At 38.3% G+C, this 24,288-nt stretch overlaps 1 protein-coding gene and 1 long non-coding RNA gene across 2 annotated transcripts in view; one reads left to right on the top strand and one right to left on the bottom strand.

The window, feature by feature from the left end:
- LOC106868782 (transforming growth factor-beta-induced protein ig-h3) overlaps positions 1–10,336 on the top strand; it is a 52,377-nt gene extending 42,041 nt beyond the window's left edge. The window contains exons 6-7 of the mRNA XM_014914200.3: positions 5,222–5,333; positions 9,679–10,336. Coding sequence (XP_014769686.1) covers positions 5,222–5,333; positions 9,679–9,812 — 246 coding nt within the window. The 3' untranslated portion in view covers positions 9,813–10,336. The remainder of the gene's footprint in view (positions 1–5,221; positions 5,334–9,678) is intronic.
- A 1,988-nt stretch (positions 10,337–12,324) lies between these two features.
- Positions 12,325–19,377, bottom strand: LOC128248598 (uncharacterized). The gene is made up of 2 exons (XR_008264780.1): positions 18,937–19,377; positions 12,325–12,494 (listed from the first exon to the last, which is right to left on the bottom strand). It is a non-coding gene; the product is annotated as an uncharacterized LOC128248598 (long non-coding RNA).
- Between the last annotated feature and the right edge of the window lie 4,911 nt (positions 19,378–24,288).

The raw sequence follows: 24,288 nt of genomic DNA, 5'->3' as shown, positions 1-24,288 counted from the left end.
ATCAGCAAAAATATATAAAATAGCTGAAAATTTACTGGTCTCTCCATATATCGAATTTTTCACCATTGATAATGTGGAGTATAGCGAAATAAATAAATTATTTTCAGAGGACATGTGGCCTTTGTAAATGAATTTTTCGAACCATCTATACAGACAATTTTTAAGGGTAACCCCACAAACTACAGCACCTGAAGACAGGAAAGAGGAGGGTTTAACATCCTCCCTCCTCTTAAAACAGTAAGTCAACTTTTATTTTCTTGCTCAAAATAGGTTGTATAAATGTACATGGCCTGGGTTCGGATTGGAAGCAAAGCTGCCTCTTTGACGACCTCAGGTTGCATAGTTTAGATTTAATAGTCGCTACCGAAACCAGACAGAGTGGGCTGCAGGCATTTTCACCCCTCTTAAATGGCTATGAGAAATTTATTTCTCCAAGCCAACCTGGATGGGGAGGAGGTGTTGTAGTTCTACTCAGGAAAAATCTGGATTTAGAGATAAGAACTGTCTTTGTAGATCCAAAAGGCAGGTTGGTCATTTTGGATTTGACACACAGCAGTGGTAAAGTGTTCAGGTTGGTGGCTGTCTATGCTCCCTGTGGAGCTGGACAGTCAGACTACTTCAGAAGCCTAGAGAATTTTCTAGTGACGTTGCACATTTTAGTAGTGTTAGGTGACTTTAACACAATCTGTGATGCATGTATAGATTGTGTTGTCTCAAACCCAGATAGGAGGGGAAAACCCTTGCCTCAGCAGTCTGCTAAGTCATTTTCAGGTGGCAGACTGATTCAGACTGGGCCACCCAGACGTTCTTTTGTGGACATGGGCAAAAAACAATAAGTCGTCCAGATTTTATTTAGACAGGATTATTGTAAGAAGTAAGGATAAGAAAATAGTTAGTTGTCCACAACACCACATTGTCAACTACAGTGATCACGAATTTGTGACCTGTACTCTTGACTTAGATAGCATGTGTAGACAGAGATCAGGTTACTGGAATCTAAACAAGTCGCTCTTGAACTGTCAAGCCTACAGGAACCGGATTAGACAGCTAGTTATGAGGGCATTAACCGGATCCATTATAAATAATAAATGGTGGTAAGCCCTCAAATCTTAGAGCCATAAAATTTGAGTCAATTAGGTTCAGTAAGGAATTAGCTAGTACTAGAAATAGAGTAGAAAGAGAGCTAGCTAAGGCACTTGAAGAGGTAATGAGGTCAGGCTCTGCATCCAAGGTTTTAGCAGTGAGGTTGGCGCTCAAGTAACATCTCAAAGCTAAACCCGAAGGTGCATTGTCAGGACTAAGATACGTGAATGGGACAAGAAAGAATCAACTTGGCCAGATGGGCTCGAGTGGTAGAAAGCCAACATGGTAACAGCTCAACCATACTGTCTTTGATGGACCCACATGGTCATTCAGTAAATGAACCCGAGATATGCAAGGTGTTTCATGAGCATTTCACCCAGCTTTATGGGAGGGGTGGTGGACCAGAACACAGGGAGGACCCCGCAGACTTCCTTGCCAGATCGCCATGTCTCTCAGGGTAGGAAGCAGAATTTTGTGAAGGGTCGATCACAGCTATGGAGGTGGAGGAAGTGTTATCAGATTGCGGCAGGAATGAGTCGCTGGGACTAGATGGTCTACTCTATGAACTGTATTGTAGTATGCCAGACTTGTTTGGGCACCTACTTGCATGCGTCTATACCAACTGCCAGCAAAATGGGAGGATTTCCAAGTCTGTGAACTGGGGAGTTGTGATGCTGCTAAGAAAGGATCCAAACAAGGGAGACATAACTGATAATTTTAGGCCCATCACTCTGCTTAATACAGAGATGAAGATTTTGGCCAAGGTTTTAGCAAAAAGGTTGGCACGGGTCATGAGTGGACTTGTTGGGGAGGCACAAACATGTGCCATCCCAGGCAGGAGCATTCGCAACAATCTCCACTTTCTCCGCTATGCCTTAGAGAGGGTAAATAGAATTCCTGGCAAGGGTGGAGCTATGGTCCATTTAGAACAATCAAAAGCATTTGATAGGATTGACCATCAGTATCTGGCGGTGGTCCTTGTGGTGGCTGGTTTCAGCCCGACCTTCCATGGGTGGCTCACCACTTTATATAGCCACATTGAATGGATAGTTCAGGTGAACAGTTTCTTTTTGGAGCCATTCTGCATTAAATGATTGGTGCGCCAAGAGTGTCCGTTCTCTCCGCTTCTGTATGTTTTGGCCCTCGAGCCATTGCTGAAGAAGTTGGAGGCTATGAGGGGCACTCCACAAGATCTAGGGTGCAGAAAGTCAGTTTCAGCATACAAAGATGACATCATTGTCATCGTATCCTGGGTAGACGAGGCCTACAGTGGATAGGTGAGGCTATAAGGGATTATGAAGCGGTGGCAGGAGCAAAAATTAACTGGGATAAATCGGTCAGCTTGCAACTCGGAACCTGGAGGAGCAAGTTGATGCTGTCTAACAGCATCATGGGACGTTGGACGGACGGTCCGGTGAAAATGCTTGGAATATGATTAGGTCCAGATCTTCAGATAGAGAAGAACTGGAGCAAGGTAGCGAGCAAAGTTGCTCTCCTAACTCAGACTTGGTCTGAGCAGAAGCTGTCGCTGAAAGGGAGGGCAGAGGTTGCACGTGTGTTTATCGCATCTGTAATTACCTACCGCCTGACCGTCATACCTTGCCCTGATTCATGGATGAACAAGTTGGAATGCATGCTCTTCTGCTTTTTGTGGAGGGACCTCTTGTAAGGCACTCTATCTGCTGCCAAAAACCACAGAATGGTGGGCTAGGGATGCCATGGCTAAAAATGCACAGACATGTGTTGAGGCTTAGGCACCTCTGGCTTTACCTGAACAGTGAACAGGTGTGGTCTCCATTTGTCAAACTGTTATTTCCACGGTTCACATCCTTTACTGAACTGGAACCATGGATTAAGCATAGACCAAGGTTGGGGGCTTGGCATGCAGAATGTAGTCAGGCACTCATGCTTCTTTCCCAGTAGGGCAATGCTGGTGATGGGGGTTCCACCTCGTCCTTCTATAGAGGGTTGGTAGACGACCTGGACTTTGATGAAGGTCAACACGTCAGCCTGTTCCAAAGAACATTTAGGCCAGGGCCTATGGACAATTACCAGATGTCCCTGCCATGGCAGTGTTACAGAGATGCTTTACCTGTTCAGGATAAGCTCTTTAGGCATGGTTCTTCGTCCTCGCTGACTTGTCCAAGATGCGGGCAGGACAGTGAAACTGTTCTGCACGCAATTGTACAATGTCCAAAGATTTCAGAACTCTGGGCTTATGTCGAACACCTGCTGTCACATCTGAGAAGAGTACAACTGTCAACCAAATCTATAATTAAGACTGTTCTGCCACCCTCCCCGAAAAGGGAAAAGCAGGCTTGTTTTCTCTCGGTAGTAACTATTGCAAAAGAGGTAGTATGGAAGACAAGAGTGAAAGGGATCATGACAGGCATTTTTATCTCCAGCCTTGGGTTAGTTAACTTTTTCGTTTTCCACATAGAAAGAAAAATAAGGCTGGAGAAGAAATGCCTGTCACACAGTGTGTTTCAAAAAAGATGGAAGTCTGTAGCAAATATGTTGAGAGGGAAAGAACCTGTTTGAGCGAGAACATAAAAGGAGAAATAAAGTCTTCAGTGTAAGAACGTGGTTTGTGTCAACCACGTCCTCTGCTTCATTTTGTTAATCATCCATTGTTTTACTTTATCATTATTTATTGTCTTGAATTTTTAATGTTCATCCTTCACTCTGTTACTCTCATTCGATCCCCGACACCTTGTCTGTTTGTCTGTCCTTGCTTCGTCTTCTCTTCATTTTTTTAACTCTTGCATGGTGAATAAAGAAAAGAGTTTGAAAACAGCTATTTTAAGCTTGAAACTCATATCAGAGTAACTAACTGTAAACATTATTATTAAGATTAAAATAAAAATTATCCCCTCCAAGAAGCCATCTCTACCCATTTTTCAAATATATATATATATATATATATATATACACAAGTCCTAGTAGGGTATAAATACGGTATTGCCAGAGAAGCACTCAACCTTAGTTCTGGACTATGAGCACTGTTGGATTTCAAGTGAATACCAAAATTCTACAGGTATAGAAAATCTTAGTTACATGAAGGTAAAACTATTGTGTGGGTGTAGCTAAGAGTAAAATATGATCCAAATAATAAAACAAAGAAATATTTTAACATATCTTTAATAATCAGATACAATTGTTTTTTTACCAACTCTGCTTCCAATGCCAGTTAACACACTATTTGAAGTGAAAATTTACATATTTGTGGTTTTAGATATTAGAGTGGCACTTTATCAGACTTGCATTGAAGGTACACTCTTAGATTGGGCCACTCTAATGTCTAAAACTGCAAATATTACGTTAATTTTCTTTTTGAATATTGCATAAGCTGGTGTTGCAAGCAGAGGTGATACAGAAACAATTGTAACTGACCATTAAAGATGTGTTAAAGTATATCTTTGTCCTATTATCTGGATTATATATATATATATGTATATATATATACTGTTGTATCTGGGGAGAGTCATTTTCTTATTGTGCCTTCACACTCACCAGTAAAATTTCCACTTATTTCTTATTTTTATTTTCCTAAAATTTTCGTTGCCTCTTGCAACCTTTTCAATAGTGTAGACTATTGATAAGGTTGCAAGACGAAAATTTTAGGAAAATAAAAATAAGAAATAAGTGGAAATTTTACCGGTGAGTGTGTTAAATTTTAAGGCACAATAAGAAAATGACTCTCCCCAGACAAAACAGAATATGCTTCAACACACGAAATCACATAAAAAATCTTGCAAACCAAATCCAAAAATGAAATATATATATATATATATATATATATATATATATATATGTATATGTATATCGGTAACAACATGTACCTTTGAACTCTTTGGTTACTTTCTTTCTTCTCTTTTGTAAAGAGGAATCTTTCCTGAAATATTATAGGATCATTAAACAATCAATGAAGGTAATAGAATAAGATTTCTCTTTTGCATTTAGCAACATCACCATACATATTTCACTTAACTTTACATCTGCATTTATCACTTTAAACAAATAAGAATACTCTTGTGTGCATGTGTGTGTGTGTATGTGTGTACATACATGCATTTACATACACATACACACCACACACATAAATATTTTTTCAATTGCATCACAAATTCTGTTCCAGATACTTATCAAGACCTTTATATCTAACATATATTACGAGGCCGGCTTTATGGATGGTATGAATTTAATTGGAATAGCCCAAAACATCATACATCTAACATTTCATCAGCATGGTAAGCCATTTCATTTAATTATTTTTATTTCATTGTCCTGTTTTATTTAGTTTATATTTTGCTGCTTTTGTCCTGGTTATGACTATATGAGAGGGTGCGCAAAGAAACTGGAATTTTGCAGTATTATTTTTATTCACTTAGTTTTACATGTTTACACTTTTATTGCCTTCAGAGTATTCTCTGAAACAATGCATTGGACCATGGAAGCATGCTGTTTCTTCATTTCAGTCATTGACGAACTGGGGAGAGGCTCTGCACGATGTGGCAGTACAACCTCAATCAATGGTGCTGGTCGACAGACTGCTGTCTGAGGGTAGCATCAAGTGGCTTCTAGGAGTGGAAGCCTAAACTACAATGGACTTGTCCCACAGAGAACATTTCCAGTTACTTTTGGGTTCCTGCTCATATCTAGTAGTGGGACCCTGATCTAGAAGTTCCATGGTTTTGAGGAGTATGGAACCAATCCTAGTCACTACTGTTCTCAGGTCTACTCAAACCCAGAGTCACAGCTGTGGATTAATTAGCAAGTCAAACTGGCAGATGGAACTCGTTAGCCTGGGTAGTGAGGGCAGCACCCATCTAGATGGGCCAGGGCAGCACCCATCTAGATGGGCCAGGGAAGCACCTTGGCCCATCTAGGGCCAGGAGAACCCTGACTCTAAATCTCTGCTGCCTTGCAGCTATACCCAGTCATGGGAAAGGCTTCAGGAGTAAACTCTGAGAAAATACCACGATTTGGAGCCCCTGGCAATTCCTACAAAGATGCTGGTACTGAATTGTAATGCTTCTTTGGATCCATTAGTAATATGGAGAGGTGGGATATATTGCATTGGTAGCAACCTGTCTTCCATATTATACTGTCCAGGCTTAGCTCCTATTGAACAATAGTGGTTTATTCTGATCAAATCCTCTGTGTGTTAACATGGGCCTCCTTATGATAGTGTAAACTTCATTTAATCAAGATAACCTTGACTTTGAAGAGTAGCCTGTGGTATACACCTTGCCTGGACATTAACCACTTTCATATGCAGTCTGGATTTTATCTACTCCATTCCTTAACTCTTGAATATCATCGTCGTCGTCGTCATCATTTAATGTCCGCTTTCCATGCTGACATGGCTTGGACAGTTTGACTGAGGACTGGCAAGCCAGGGGCCTGCACCAGGCTCCAATCTGATTTGGCAAGGTTTCTACAGCTGGATGCCCTTCCTAACGCCAACAGCTCTGAGAGTGTAGTAGGAGCCTTTTACCTGTCACCAGCATGGGACCCAGTCAGGCAGCAATGGCATTGGCCTTGCTCGAATGGTGTTTTTTACATGCCACTAGCACTGGTGCCACTCAGGCAGCACTGGCATCAGTCACAACTACAGTTTCACTTGGTTCAACAGGTCTTCACAAGCACAGCATATTGCCCGACGATTGAAGAGTGCTTTTAAATGGGTCAGTTATGTGACACTGGCATTGGCCACAACTACAATCTCACGTGGCTTGCGAGGTCTTCTCAAGCACAGCATATCTCCAAAGGTCTCAGTTGCTTATCATTGCCTCTGTGAGGCCCAACGTTCAAAGGTTGTGCTTCACCACCTCATCCCATGTCTTCCTGAGTTTACCTCTTCCACAGGTTCCTTCCACTGTTAGGGTGTGACACTTCTTCACACAGTTGTCCTCATCCATATTCAACACATGACAATACCAGCACAGTTGTTCCTCTTGCACACCACATCTGATGCTTCTTATGTCCAACTTTTCTCTCAGGGTGCTTACACTTTGTCATGTTTGCACACTGACATTACACGTTCAGCAGAGCATACTAGCTTTATTTCTTTCAAGCCTACGCATGTCCTCAGAGTTACAGCCCATGTTTCACTGCCGGTGCATGGCTGTTCGCCTTTCACCTTTCACTCTGACCGACAGGTCCTTTGTTACCAGCAGAGGTAGGAGCTATACATACACACACACACACACACACACATATATATATATATATATATATATATATATATATATATATATATATATATATATATACACATATATATATATATATTCTTTTATTTGTTTCAGTCATTTTTTGACTGTCGCCAAGCTGGAGCATTGTCTTTAGTCGAACAAATCGACCCTAGGACTTATTCTTTGTAAGTCTAGTACTTATTCTATCAGTATCTTTTGCCGAATTGCTAAGTTACGGGATGTAAGCACACCAATATCAGTTGTCAATCGATGGTGGGGGACAAAAACAGACACATGAACACACACACACATATGACGGGCTGTAACCGTAGACTCAACTCTTGTCACTGGGGATGATCCTTGACATGAAGGATGGGCTGTCAGCAGCACACTGATGGAGATCTTGACAGACTTCGACATGATATTCTTTCTGCTCAGTGGTCAGCAAGCAGGGGACAAACTTGGCAGAGACATGCCGCATGTTCAATTCAGACATTAGGATTGCTTGCACAGACCCATATGACAGACCAACAACATCAGCAATATTGTTGATCGTCTTCTGAAGGTCCTCATGCACAAGCTGATGAATTTTCTCCACATTTCCAGGGGTGATACTCATGGCACGTCTTCCTGATCGCTCATCATCTTCCAGAGATGTTCTTCCACTTTTGAGGCATTCGTGCCTCATGAAACATTGCATACAACCCATTGCCTCATTGCTGTAAGCTTGCCAAAGCATATTCAATGTCTCTATAGCAGACTTCCCAAGTTTAATGGAAAATTTCGCATTGGCTCTTTGTTCCAACTTCCTTCCCATGACAAAATCGTAGACTACAGCATACACATGGTTACAAAAACACAAATTTCACAACTTGCAAAGTAAACACAGCAATGTCACTTGGCACACTGTCTCATGAAGGTCACTGCTAGCTCTCATTGTGCATGCAACTGCACCATCTGTTGGCATGCTACAGCACTAGTCTGGGAACTTTTTGATACCACCTTGTATATATATATATATGTATATATATATATATATATATATATATATATATATATATGTATGTATATTATAAAAATCAGTCAAATTTTCATTATATAAGTTTAATAAGCATACACTCTACTAAAAAGTACTGAGTAATCCAGGTTAACATTAGTAGAATACATGCTTACTAAACTTTCACAATGAATAGTTGACTGATTTTACAGTTTCGGCTTACTCACCTTTTTGTGTGATTATGAGTGTGTATTTGTGTATGTGTGTATTTGCATTCATGCATGTATGTATGTATATGTTTATATATATATATGCATACACACACATTATGTGTGTGCAAGATTCTTTTGAATATGTGTCTATGTGTGTAGAGAGAGAAAGAGAGAGAGAGATATGCATGGATTTAAGCTGTTGTACATTATTTAGTCAATTTTATTTTATTTTGCACAGTTGCAATTTCTTTTCAATTTTATTACTTTCCAGTTATTAATTTATTATCATAAATACTACCCAACTTGTTCTGACATAGGTAATGCGCATATCCAGAATATATTCTGTAATTTCTCATACCTACTAAGTTATATGAAAGGCAAAGAATTATGAAATTTGGAGGGCAATTTCAGTATCATCAGTACCATTCAATGTCTGTTTTCTATGCTGGCATGAGTTGAACAGTTTGGCAGGAGCTGGCCAGCTGAAGAGTTGCCCAGGCTCCATATCTATTTTGGTATGGTTTCTACAGCTGGATGCCATTCCTAATGCCAACCACCTTACAGAGTGTACTGGATGCATTTATGCAGCACTGGCATGGATGCTTTTACATGGCACAGGTGCTTTTTATGATTAGGAATATTCAGCTGATACAGGTGATATGCCTGTATGCAAAAGGAATGCCTGTATGCAAAAGGCATGCCTGTATGTAAGGACAACCTTGTACATAAGTAACTTGGTATGTCTTCTTAATCACAGCAAAATATATATATATATATATATATATATATATATATATATACAAGTACACCCCCACACACACATGTATATGCATGTATATATGTACTTATATATATTCATATATGCACTTCAATCAGCACGAAATAAAAGTAACCATCTTTTGTTAAGGCAGGTGACAAATGAGTACATTTTTTCACAAGGTCCAAGATGTCTAATGGTCTCGCAAATCACTGTTGCAATGATTGTGTTTAATTTTGATATATATTTTCTTTTTAACACACCATCTCTATGGAAAGATTTTCTCTCAGACAAAAATTATGGCAGCTTGCCTTTCAATGATGTATATACATCTAGCATGACACAGAGATGGCTATTTGATATTGTTTCAATTGCATTCACTGATTTGGTTATAACTGTTTTCTCTATTTTCTTTTTGTTTTCGTCCAGATTTCATTATAAGCGATGGTGAAACTGAAGCAAAGGTCTCTGGGACTGATTTTTCTGTCCTCAATGGAGTTATACACAGCATCAACAATATCTTGTTTAAACAAGACAATATAGGCGAAAAAATTATTGGATGAAATAATTTTGTCGTTATAACTATTGCTGCTGCTGCTACTACTACTACTAGTAGTAATATTATTATCATTATTATTGTTGTTATTATTGTTGTTGGTCTCACTTATTCTCTCTGCAAGGTTCACTATAAATAATAAAAAAATCATTGGCAATGCTCTAGCATAGCAGTATGGTTAAGAAGGTTGCTTCCCAACAAAATGACCTTTGATTCAGTACCGCACTTCGGGCAAATGACTTTATTACAGCCACAGACCAAACAAAGCCCTCTGTGTTGACTTGATAAACAAGAACTGAAAAAAGCCCATCATCTATATATATATAAATATAATCCTGTGTATCTCTGTCTGTTCCCAATGCATTCTCAAACAGCTCAACCAAATCAAATCAAATTTTACATTGTAATATTATGAGACCCCAGGAGTGTCAACATGTAAAATTTTTTTTATTAAAGCAATGCAACATTGGCACTGGTTCCATATTATGTCTCAAAACTCAAAGAAATAAAATGAAATCTTCGACAGAGTAACAGTTATCGTTTCACTTTTATATATATAGATGTATGTATGTATGTATATATATATATATGTCTATATCTATATCTATATATATATGTATGTATGTATGTATGTGTGTGTGTGTGTGTGTGTGTGTGTGTGTGTATATATATATATGTGTATGTATGTATGTATGTATCATCATCATCATCATCATCGTTTAACATCCGCTTTCCATGCTAGCATGGGTTGGACGATTTTACTGAGGACTGGTGAACCAGATGGCTGCACCGGGCTCCAAATATATATATATATATATATATATATATATAAAAGAAAACAAAAAATGGAACAAGAACATAACAGGCAACAACAAAACATCCGGACAGTTAGACGATACAAAAAAGGACAGGAAAAAACAAGGATGGGTCATTTGGAGTTTTCTATCCTCAGTCAAGTTCCACATTTTCTTGGTAGTTTCGCCCAGTTACACTCAAGACTGCTCCAATCTGGCCGGCCCCAAGAAAATCCTAGCTAAGAGCATTAGATTCCTTGGAAGAAAGCAAGTGAATGTATATGAAAACAAGGACAAAAAAAACCCAAGAAATTGTACACAATTACAAATATAAACAACAGGACATTAACAGGTGTCTTTCGACTAAGGATGAATTAAATTAAGCTGGTGTGTGTGGAAGTGAAGCTTTACGGCAGGGACATAAGAGATGAAAGTCATGGGCAGGAATATATATATATATATATATATATATATATATATATATATATATATATGGTAGTTGTCTACTCCTTAAACAGAGTTTGACCACCTCCTGCACCTACACCTTAGCCCTTTCATGGCGTCTGATGTGGCTTTTTAAACCAGACAGTGTTTTGAAAAAACACCCACACAGATTGCACCTCTGATTTGCACTACCAATACCTGCAAGTAAGTTCTGCTCATTGTGGATCCTAACATGTCTTTTAAGACCCCCATTGGATTTGCAAACCCTCTGGCACACACCACATTCAAACGTGTGCACAGACATATAATCAGAATAGCTGGGTGAGGTTTGTTTTCCATGGGTTCGCAGGTGAGATTTGAGGCCAGCCAAGGACAGACATGGTCTGTCACAGACTGTGCACACAAAAAGGTCCTTGTCATTCACCTTCTCAGTCTTCACCTTTTTCCTTAAATGTCTCTTGAGCCCTGCTTGCATCATCCTGGCCTCTTCAAATGCTTTCACAGAGAAATCGACCGGCTGATTCGTACATTACAAGTGCAATCTGTGGATGGAACAGTAAAAAAAAAAAATATTCATATATATATATATATATATATACACACGTATATATATTTACATATATATGCATATATATATAAACATATACACGTACATATATATATACATATATATATATATATATATATATACTATAGGCTGACCAAAGCTTTGTCAGTGGATTTCGTACATGGAAACTGAAAGAAGACTGTCATATATATATACGTATATTTGTGTGTGTCTGTGTCTGTGTTTGTACCCCCACCATCACTTCATAACTGATGTTGCTGTGTTTACATCCCCGTAACTTAGTGGTTCAGCAAAAGTTCACTGATAGAATAAGTACTTGACTTACAAAGAATAAATCTTGGGGTTAATTTCCTCAACTAAAGGCAGTGCCCCAGCATGGCTGCAGTCACGTGACTGAAACAAGTAAAACAATAAAAACTTATGCCATTTTAATCATGAGCAATGCCGGGTATCTCTGCTAGTATATAAATAATATAAGTACATATTTGTGTGCATTTGTATGAAGATGGATGGGTGTTTGTATGTGTGTGTGTGTTTTTTTTTATATTTGCACTTCTTGGTCATCAGTGAGTAGTGATGTTGCTGTTACTTTGTCAGTCAATAAATCATCTGCTGGCTTCACACCTTTTTAAGAATAGTGGTTATACACCATTAGGTGTACACCTGCTTTCCTATATTAAATTCGGAATAAACGGAACGCAGAACTCTGAACCTATCAACACAACAATATTTATTTATGGATGAAATAGGCAGCCTTAAACTGGTTGCTGAGATGCTGGAATGTAGTTGTGAGCTGTCCCCAGAGTTGAATTGTTGGAGAGACAGCTTGGTACGACCACGCTCAATGAGAGAGCTTGTAGGACCCGTCTTGCTTCTTCGCAGGCTGGCGAGAAAAGAGAATGAAAAAAACGGAAACGCTTAGATGTTGAACTCCACGCATGCGTGGATAAAAATGCAGTAATGGCGACTGTACCTTTGGCGCCATATGACGTCACTACACCTTCAAAGATATGTGATTCCTTACTTGAAAATCGGGCAAGTATCAGCAAAAGAAAAAGTATCCAACAATATCCTAAATTATATAGTTTTCTAATCCATGCCAGTATGTAAAAGTGAACGAACAACGATTATTATTATTATTATTATCACTGTTGATAAGGCAGTGAACTGGCAGAATTGTTAGCATGCTGGGTAAAATGCTTAGTGGCATTTTGACCATCTTTGTATTCTGAGTTCAAATTCCGCTGGGATTGACTTCACCTTTCATCCTTTCAGGGTGGATAAAATAAGCAGCAGCCGTCGTCGCAAACTCCTCGCCTAATTTCTAAAAATAAATTTGGGATTGATGTAATCAACATACCCCCTCCCCAAAATTGCTTAATAATAATAATAATAAAAAGGGGCTGATTGCTACCTAACTCAGATACCAGGAAACCCCAAAAATGGCAGAAATTTAAAAAACAGTGCTCATGGGAACTGCCCATATCCTATGTAAAATACTGTCTATGTAACTCAAATTTTAAAACAAACTGATAATTTTCTTATGTTTTCTTAAACATTCTCTAGAACAATACTATGTAAAAAACCAAATATATGACACCCTAGGTATAACACCAACATGAACTTCTAACTTGTTGTCTCTTGAGGTCTCTGGGTGAGACTTGGTGCCAACTTGTACAAATACAAAGCAAAAGTCAAACATATAATAATGATAAAATAGTAGTAGTAGTAGTAGTAGTAGTAGTAGTAGTAGTCAATAGTAAAAATGCTTTTAAATTTTGGCACAAAGCCAGAAATTTCAGAAATGTAAGTTGATAACATCAACCCCAGTATTCAACTGATACCTATTTCATCAACCTTGAAAGGATGAAAGGCGAAGTCTACTCTAGTGGAATTTGAACTCAGAGTATAAAGATGGTTGAAATGCTGCTAAGAATAACATCTCTTTATATTCCAAGTTCAAAGCCTGCCAAAGTCAACTTTGCCTTTCATCTCCTCAAGGTTGATAAAATTAAATACCAGTCAGTCAGACAGTGGGGTCAATATAATCACCTATTTCCCTACCCCTAAAATTACTACCCTTGTACCTAAAATTGAAACATTTATTTTATTATTACTGTTGCTATTGGTATTATTACATTTCCTAGTGAAGTTCGCAAGAAGTAATAACAAGAAAATTATTAACGATGCACTGACAGCATTGTCCAAGTCAAATATTGATGCCTGCTCTAGACATGGTGTTATATGTACCAAGGTGATAGCACATCACCAATAATTTCATTGAAGTTTTAGTTTCTACACATGCTAAGGTGTGTTAATAATAATAATAATGATTATCATGATCATGATATTTTTTTTTAATTTAGGCACAAGGCCAACAAGTTTGAGGAGATAGCAAGTTAATACCATCAACCCCAATATTTTACTCGTACTTATTTTATTGATGCTGAAAGGATGAAAGGCAAAATCAACCTCAGTGGCATTTGAACTCAGAACATTAAGAGCCAGAAGAAATGCCATTAAGCATTTTGTCTGGCATGATAACAAATCTACCAGCTTGCTGATTTGAAGAAAAAAATAAAAAATAATAATGATGATGATGATGATGATGATGATAAAGTACCAGGCACTGGCTCTCATGGCTTCTGATCTTAACTGATTGCAAGTGTTATCATGTACATGTTTTTTCTTGGTATAAAAGAGGGGTTATAGCAAATATTCTGTTCAATACCACAGATTTGCCTGTCAGTTGTTTCACTATAACCAGTTGAGCATGTCCCTTAGTGGTTGATGATATGTGCATCTCTGATCATGAGCAGAAGTAGTGGGAGAGCATCATAGCCATGTGTTGAGAGGAATTCTTTGGGATTTGAATAATTTACCTATGGAAACATTGGTATTTCATTCAACACCTTTTAACAACTCTTATTCAGGAACCTATCGAGTGAGATGAGCTACTTGAACTGAAGAAAATTCTAACTGGGCCCCACCTGCAAGGTCATGCACTATTTACCTTGATATGAGATCACCATGTCGTGTACATATGGTTGTGATGCATGTGCCTGATGTACCCTTATCAGACGGGTAGTCATCATGCATATATTGGGCTTCATATATTTGTACCCCAGTGTCAATTTGATGACATGTACTGCTCTCTCACTCAATAATAATCATAATAATAATAATAATAATAATAATAATAATAATACTTTCTACTAAAGGCATAAGGCCTGAAATTTTTGGAGAGGGGCTAGTCGATTATATTGACCTCAGTATGCAATTGGTACTTATTTCATTGACCCTGAAAGGATGAAAGGCAAAGTCAACTGAGGAAGAATTTGAACTCAGAACAAAGAGGGACAAAATGCTGCTAAGCATTTTGCTGGTGTGCAAACAATTCTGCCAGCTCACCACCTTAATAATAATAATAATAATAATAATAATAATAATAACAACAACAACAATAGCAATAACAACAGCAGCAGCAGCAGTAGTAATAGCAGCAGTAGCAGTGGCAGCTGCATCATTTTATCCCACAATATTCTATTCGTTAAAAATTTATTGCCAGACCATCAACAGCAAGTATGACTACTGGTATCAGAGTATCTTCTTTTTTATTTCTAAAATAATTTCATTAAAATATTTCACTAAAAAGAAAAATACTTTATTAACTTTATAAATGTTGTTGTTGTTAACACCACCATCATCATCATCATCTTCAAGTAACAGAAATCATGCCTATCATAAGTCAACATGTCTATAATTGTTTCTTCAGACTTTTTCTCATACGAATTTGGATTTAATGATTTGAGTTTGTTCACAACATACTCAGAAAAGTGAGGGTTTAAAGACACTTCACTAATTAAGGAAAACACAGCCATTGTCTGTGCTTAGCAAACAAACATCCTATAAAAATGTCAACAATGTTAACTATTCCAGCAACAGGAGTGGTGAGAGGCAACACTGACTGAGCAAGGAGCAATCCCTCACAAGCCATCACTTGCCAAAACGGGATTCTGTACAGCAACAACAGCAAAAAAAGAAAAAGAAGAATTACAACAATAAAGACCAAAATAAAGGGACCAGCAATGGCAGCAACTCTCTTTTCCTTACTTTTAATAGAAAGAGCTTCCTGACAACTTCAGTTTTATGACACAGCAATAGTCACAACAATAGCAAGAAAGACAAGAATACCTGTGAAAATGAAGAGGAGGGGTGAGGTAGAATAGCAAAAACAATGACAATAGCACTGCCACCATCACCACTGCTTCCTCCACTGTAATAGCTGAATAAAGTAACCCCTACTAGCAACATCCCCATTACGTCCCAGCTGATCCAATCAATGGAACAGTCTACTCGTGTAATTAACGTGTAAGTCGCTGAGTACTCCACCAACACATATACCCTTAATGTAACTCTCTGGGAGATTCAGTGTGACACAGAGTGTGACAAGACTGACCCTTTGAATATATAGATTCTACTCATTTTTACCAGCTGAGTAGACTGAAGCAACGGGAAATATAGTGTCTTGCTCAAGGATACAATGTGCTGGCAGGTTTTGAACACACAATCTTATGACCATGAGCTGAATATCTTAAACACTCGGCCACATGCTTTCACAGCAAAAATTGAAAACAAAAACCAAATACAAGAACAACAACAAAATCAACAAGCAAATACACAAGTTTACCTTTATCAACTTCACTTCTGTTCAAAAGAATAACAATGACTTGTTGGAGGAGGTAACAATTAATCAAAATATACAAGGATAGGGTTTTGAAACACTCCTGTACAAAATACCTCCAAAAAGGCTACTCATACAAGCATGTACTGACACTCATTTAACACAGGGCTTCTACTGAAAAAACTCAACATAAACATTTTAGAGAGACTTTTTGAGGAACCTTCTTCAACTGCTAAAAAAGAGCAAATTACCTGCCCTTCTCCACATCTAATATGAGCAACCTCTCTCTCTTTCTCTTCTCTGACCAAAATGGCTGTATTTAGAGTAGGATGCATAAATGCATGATGTCTGGCATCAGCTTGGAAGCAAGTCACATGTTTAACGACCTTAAATTACTAGATATAGCTCTGGTAGCCATCAACAAGACAAGGATTTCCTGAATATACTCAATCACACTCTTTTTTGACAACTATGTAGTGTACACATCTCTTAGTTACTCTGGATTATAGGGATTGTTGGTAATGTTTTGAAAAGGTCTGAATTTTGAGATGCAAGTGGTACAAGACATGAGCAACGAGTGACTAGTGAATGTTTAAGGCTTGAAGCAGGTAAGAAATCTGTATTTCTTCAACTGCCTATAAGTTTTCATGAAAACATTTCCATCTTTGATGCTAGTAGAAAATTGGGATAGCAATTTAGATGCATGTTAGGATTGCATGCAGCTAACTACTTGGAGAGAAAGTGTGAAAGACTCAAGCTTGCTCAGATAATTCTGTCTAACTGGTACCAGCTGAATATAAAGCAAGTTCATAGCATCATGAAGCACTGGACAGATAAACCAATCAAAGTACTTTAGTTTTTGTTTGGTCTGGACTCACACATGGACAAGAATTAAGATGAGGTTTTGAACAGTGTCTCATCCAAGGAGAAGCTATCCTTGAAAGGCCAATAAGAGGTAGTGAATGTACACATCACTGCTGTTATACACTCTGTTATGTGTTGCCCTAGTTTTTGTTTTACCAGATTGGAGCATCTGCACTTTTACAGCTTGTAGAAGTAACACTTACCAATGTTTAAGTAAGTAGTCTTTCTGTTGCAAGAATCCTTTGGAAGGAAAGCTCAGTATGCTGTGGATGATGGTACATAAGCATGCACTGAGGTGGTAGCATCTACAAATTTCCCTGGCAATGAGAAGGTGTGGTGTTAGGAAGGGCATCCATGCCAAAAACCAGAATGGTTGGGTGAGACGTGGTCCTCTGACTTGCCTAAAAGGGTTGTAACTTCAAATAAGGACTTGAATCGAGATGATTGAAAGTGAATGCAAATAATAATGACGTAAAGTGTTTACACAGTATGAACACTTCTTTCTAAAAGATTCATGTCAGTCTGCATTTTAATCAGTTTTTCATATACCGTAAATCCTTGAGTATAGTCTGCCCTTAAGTATGATATGCAGGAGATTTTTAGGGGGCTGTACCTCTGAAAAACCGAAACCCTGTGTATAATACACACCCCTTCTCTAACTTGAGTCAAGGAAGTCTATATAACGTCCTTGGTTTGTAAACATATATATGGTAATGTCCTCTACTATTATTGTATATATAACATAATGCAAACGTGTAGCTTTTTTATGGGATCTTTCTGATATGCCGGACACCATTTGTTTTCTAACGAAACACTTTCAAACTTGGGACACTGGTAGAATGTGTCATATAAAACATCTTTTACTCTTAATGTTGTTGAGAAAAGTTTATATTTTTAAAGTTATTTTGTGTTAAAGTTGTCGTATTTTGGTAATTTCAACCAATCACTGACGTCTATTGAGGTGAAAACAATTACTGCTGTGGCTTGTCAACAACACGTTATGGCGGTGTAATGGGATCCCTTGAATAAAATTAGTGCCGTTGTTTGTCAACAACAACTATCGGCGGTACTGTTATTTATGACATCGTTCGTGCGTTTGTACTGGCTTTAGCTTTACGGTTTTAGGATTAGGGTTAGGGTTAGGGTTAGGGTTTTAGAGTTAAGGTTAGGGTTAGGGTTAGGGTTTTAGAGTTAGGGTTAGGGTTAGGGTTTTAGAGTTAGGGTTAGGGTTATGAGTATTTTTGCCAAATTTGGTGAAAATCTGTTCAATACACCGCCACAAATGTTTCACCAAATTTGGCAAAAATACTCATAACCCTAAAGCTAAAACCAGTACAAACGCACGAACGATGTCATAAATAACAGTACCGCCGATAGTTGCTGTTGACAAACAACGGCACTAATTTTATTCAAGGGAAAAGATCTCATTACACCGCCACAACGTGTTGTTGACAAACCACAGTAGTAATTGTTTTCACCTCAATACGTTAGTGGTTGGTTGAAATTACCGAAATACGACAATTTTTAACATGAAATAACTTCGAATATAAAAATTTTTCTCTGTTCTATAAGACAAAATATACACGTATACGAAGTTTTAAAGTGTTTCGGTACAAAACACACTAAATAAAAAATGGTGTCCGCCAAATCAGAAAGATCCTTTTTATGCACTTAATAACGCCATTAAAAAATAAATATTAAGTAAATTGCCTTTACATATTTCTCACTATCAGTTACAAAAGCAAACGCAAAAACATTTATTCAAATTCAACGTTACCTTCAGCATCAAATCACTGTTCCATTTGTTCCTCCATAAACATGTCAGCATCATTGTAGTGTAAATTTCCGTCATCATCAGATTCATAGTCAACATCAGAAGATTCACTTTCATTTATTTCATCTTTCCATACAACGTCATCCTGAGTACCATCCAGTGCAGACGATATACAACATTTGATAAAACTTTTCACAATAATCTGGGGATCAAGTTCATTCCATGCATACACGATCCATTTGCATATCAAAGTCAGGTCGGGAGCGTGAACCCTTCCACCTTTAGTGAACGACTTTTCTCCAGTCGACAGCCATTCAGTCCATAAATCACGCAATTTGTTTTTAATTGGTTTGTTAATAGAGACATCTAATGGCTGCAATATGGAATGATAGCAACATCTGTTTTGTGATGTTTTTTTAAATGCTTCATTTTTATCTTCACCTCTGTGGCATCTAAAAGCATCTAGTACAAGCAAGCTGTTGTGCTGTTTAATTGCTCCACCAAGACGATTTCCCCATACAGTGTCAATCCAATCTCTAAATAACTCATCATCCAACCAGCCTTTTGTTGATATCCAACAATAATCCCTGTTGGAAATTTTATATATTTGGGTGCTGTTTTACGTTTGAATATTATATAAGGTTTAAGTTTGGTACCGTCAGCCATACAAGCTAACATGATGGTAAAACGATCTTTTTTTTCATGCCCGTGGTTTTAATTGTAATTGACGATGTACCACTGAAATCTATTGTGCTATCTGTAGACATCAAAAGTTAATGGGGGTCTGGTCCGCATTAACAATCAATGACAATGGGTAATCCTTTTCCCGTCGCATTTTAATAAACTTTTGAAAGTTCATTAACTTCTCTTCAATAACTGGTAACTTTTGTGAAATGTAGGTTCGCCTCTTAATAGACAAGTCATGCTTTGACATAAAGTTACTGGCCCAACCACGCGATGCTTTAAATTCTGACTCATTAAGTTTTATCTTTTTAGCAATGAGTTTTACCTGTAGCCTCAAATGTACTGTATTAATGGTTATTCCACCAAGTCTTCTTTCGGATCTTTTTTAAAACGGGGGCCACATTTTTCATTAACGAAACACTTTGAAACTTGGAACACTGGTAGAATATGTCATATAAAACATCTTTTTCTCTTAGTCTTCTTTAAAAAAAAAGAACTCCCTAAGTTATTCCATGTTAAAGTTGTCGTATTTCTGTAATTTCAACCAATCACTGACGTCCATTCAGCCGATATACATTAAGTGCCGACTACATAAACAAACGATTCTGAAACAATTCTATCGGTGATAGGGTTAGGGTTAGGGTAAAACAGCAAATTTAAAAATAAAAAAGCAAATAAAACGAAGAAAAAAAAAGAAAATGAAAAAAGCAAATTTAAAATGAAAAAAGCAAATAAAACGAAGCTATGGCTTAATCAGCCAAAGGAGTAAATATAAACAACTGAATACTTGTCAGTGATTGGTTGAAATTATCGAAATAAGACAATTTTTTACATGAAATAAATTCGAATACAAAAATATTTTTCTGTTCTATAATACAAAATAGATAAGTATACGAAGTTTGAAAGTCTTTCGGTACCAAAAACACTACGTAAAACATTAATGAAAAATGTGGCCCCCGTTTTAAAAAAGATCCCTTCTTTCCTCTACCCATTCAAGCAAATTTTTTTCAAGCTCAAGATGTTTGGCTTTTTCCTCCCCTTCTTTATCTTTGGTATCTGTTTAATTTCGTCTTTATTTCTTCTCCATAGCCTGATATTGCTTTCGTCAACATCAAATTTTCTTCCGGCGGCCCTATTACCATGCTCTTAAGAATATGATATAACTTCAAGTTTAAACATAGCTGAATAACGACGCATTTTATGGGCATGTAATGTATAGAATGTTTTATTTGAGATTAATGTACAGGTTTAAGTCCCGCTTATAAAAACCCTAGTAAAGACCCACAGTAGTTCAAACATTTAATACCGGTATTTAATTAAGTATCTATTGTTTGCCACGGTAACGATGCAAACTGCCAATACAAACAGCACGATGAACTACTTAGCTCTAAACTATTTAAGTACAATTCGTGCGTAATTAAGCCAGCAGCATCAAGTCGAACAAACACTTTTAAGCATGCGTAATACAGTAATGGTGATGTTCTTAACTGTTATATGGGAATGTGGAGGCGCAATGGCGAACTCTGCTGTACTCTTTCACCACAACTTTCTCTCACGCTTACTTCCTGTTTCTGTTGTGCCTGTAATTCAATGGGCCAGCCTTGTCACGCTGAATATCCCCGAGAACTACGTTAAGGGAACACGTGTCTGTGGAATTCTCAGCCACTTGCACGTTAATTTCACGAGCAGGCTGTTCCGTTGATCGGATCAACTGGAACCCTCGACGTCGTAAGCGACGGAGTGCCAACAACATATGGGAATGTAAATATGGGTACTACTAAAGCAGCGCGGACCCGAACGCGCAGTCGCGCGTCCGCGCTAGCTAGTCTTGAGTGGTCGATCCTAACCCTAACCCTAACCCTATCCCTAACCCGCGTGTGCAAATGAATACGTGTTTAGGGTTAGGGTTAGGATCGACCACTCACGACTAGCTAGCGCGGACGCGCGACTGCGCATTCGGGTCCGCGCTGCTTTAGTAGTACCGTAAATATGTTTGCAAATTGTTTTTGCTACACATTGTTCTGTGTTCTGAATACTTTTATTTTAATAAATGTTGCTTACTGCAAGTTATGGATGAGTCTTTTATGACTTCGTTGCTTTCAGGCTTAGCTTAAGGTATTTTGGCGCCCGACATCACAAAATGCGTCTGAATAAACATTGCCGGAGAGCAAATAGAGACTCGGACATTCCTTAGAAAATATTTTTCATTTTTAACCTCGTATATAGTACGCACTAGGGATTTTGACTTTTAAATTTTGGGGGAAAAAAATGCGGATTATACTCGAGGATTTACGGTAATTAATCATTTTTTAAGTTGAGAAAATCTTTCTTCAAATATACACACACACATATATATATGTATATGTGTTATGTATGTTGTTGGCACTCCGTCGGTTACGACGACGAAGATTCCAGTTGATCCGATCAACGAAACAGCCTGCTCGTGAAATTAACGTGCAAGCGGCAGAGCACTCCACGGACACGTGTACCCTCAACGTAGTTCTCGAGGATATTCAGCGTGACACAGTGTGACAAGGCTGGCCCTTTGAAATACAAGTACAACAGAAACAGGAAGAAAGTGTGAGAGAAAGTTGTGGTGAAAGAGTACAGCAGGGTTCGCCACCACCCCCTGCCGGAACCTCGTGGAACTTTAGGCGTTTTCGCTCAATAAACACACACAATGCCCGGTCTGGGAATCGAAACTGCGAGTCCGCTGCCCTAACCAATGGGCCATTACGCCTCCACGTTATGTATGTATGCACGATGTATTATACATCTATATCTATATATATAAGTTCAAAAAAGGAAAAAGACAAAACAACAACAAAAAACAACAACGTGAGGACGTGATACAGATTGTGTTACTAGACGCTCGGAAAAGGAAAAAGAGAGAGAGAATATGACGTTTCGAGCGGAGCTCTTCGTCGGAAACAAGGAAAGTCCAAAGAAGGGGAAAACGGAGGAAGAAAATATCGCCACCGATGTCCACGAGGTTACATTGTGGAAGGACCGGAAGGGGAAGGGGTGGAGGAAAAGTTCTTTCTAAGACAGGAGACTGCAAGAGGGAGGTAAGTATGTGTGTGAGTGCGTGCGCGTGAGTGCGTGCGCGCGAGTCCGTGTGTGTGTGTGTGTGTGTGGTTTGGCTATTTATCTGTTAGTGTGTGTGTGTTTGTCGTGTGACATTGTGGAAGGAATTAGTAGCAGGAATAATTTGGGAGTGGTTGTGGACAATGGTCAGTAGAAAGTGGGTAGGCAGTTTTTGAGTATGTGCGTGTATGTGTGTGTGTGTGTATGTGTGTGTTGTGTGGGTGTGATTTTCTGGCAGTGTGTGCCTGTATTTTTGTGTGCGTGTGTGTATGTGTATATATATGTGTGTGTGTATGCGTGCGGTTTGCTCTGTGGATTGCACGTAGGTTATTTCGTGTGTGTGTGTGTGTGTATGCGTAGTATGTGTGCGTGTATATATATATATATATATATATAAAAACAAATAGTAAATGAGTATATGCATATATACGTACAGGTATGTGCATACCGACATCCACCTGTATGTATAGGTGCATATCTGGGTACAGGACATTGCAAACAAACGTAGCCGAGAACACACGAGCCACATAGAGAACATCTCCTTCATCAGCCACCCACGTTTTAACACCGGCGTTTCGACGAGCTTGGGCAGGACGCATCGCTAAAACGGCTCGTCCCATGGATCGCAGATTAAATTTGTATACGCAAATTAAATCTCACCATGGAGGAATGTAGTGGCGGACAAAAAACAAGACAGGAAAACAAACAGAAAAGGCTTTACGGCCAGACGAGAAAAATTATGTGTGTAAGAACGCGATGAGGCACGGACCCGAGAGGGACAAAGTGGTGCGTGCGTTGCTTGGCGAAAGCCAAGGAAGGAAAGGATTATTGACCGGAAGCATGTGACCATGCCGGTGTAAAGGGAAGAGAGAGAAACAGAGGGAGGAAGTAGAAGAATAGGTGAGCAACGAGAGGAAAAGAGAAAGAGAGGAAAAACGAGGAGGAAAAAGAGATACGTAGTAGTAACAGAGGAAGAACGAGAGGGGTAAAGCGAGATACGTAGTAGTACAGAGGAAGAACGAGGGGGGGAAGGAAAGAGAAAGAGATAGAGTAGCGTCGGAGGATATGAGTTACGAAAACTACTTACATTTGGAAGATGCTGCGTTCAATCATGTAAAAACAAATAGTAAATGAGTATATGCATATATACGTACAGGTATGTGCATACCGACATCCACCTGTATGTATAGGTGCATATGTGGGTACAGGACATTGCAAACAAACGTAGACGAGAACACATATATATATATATATGTATATATGTATAAAATTTAGATTCAGGTTGAATATGGTACTTAAGTTTAGGCACCAGAATTTAGTATGGTATTATCTATACAGTTTCAAAATAAGGTGATCAAAATCAAAATAAGCAACAAGGATATCTAGAGGTATTACAGTATGATCGTTTCATGTGACTCCATTTAATTCAACAATGTAAACATTACATCAGAAATAAAATGTAGATTGTTCTACATTTTATATTTGATGTAATGTTTAGATTGTTCAGTTAAATGGAGTTGCATGAAACAATCGTACTGCATTAACTCTGGATATTTTGATTTTATATATACATACATATATATA

The sequence above is a fragment of the Octopus bimaculoides genome, chromosome 8, assembly GCF_046866305.1.
Source record: "Octopus bimaculoides isolate indiv1 chromosome 8, ASM4686630v1, whole genome shotgun sequence".
In the NCBI taxonomy this organism is placed as follows: Eukaryota; Metazoa; Mollusca; class Cephalopoda; order Octopoda; family Octopodidae; genus Octopus; species Octopus bimaculoides.
This window is presented reverse-complemented; position numbering and strand designations above follow the sequence as displayed.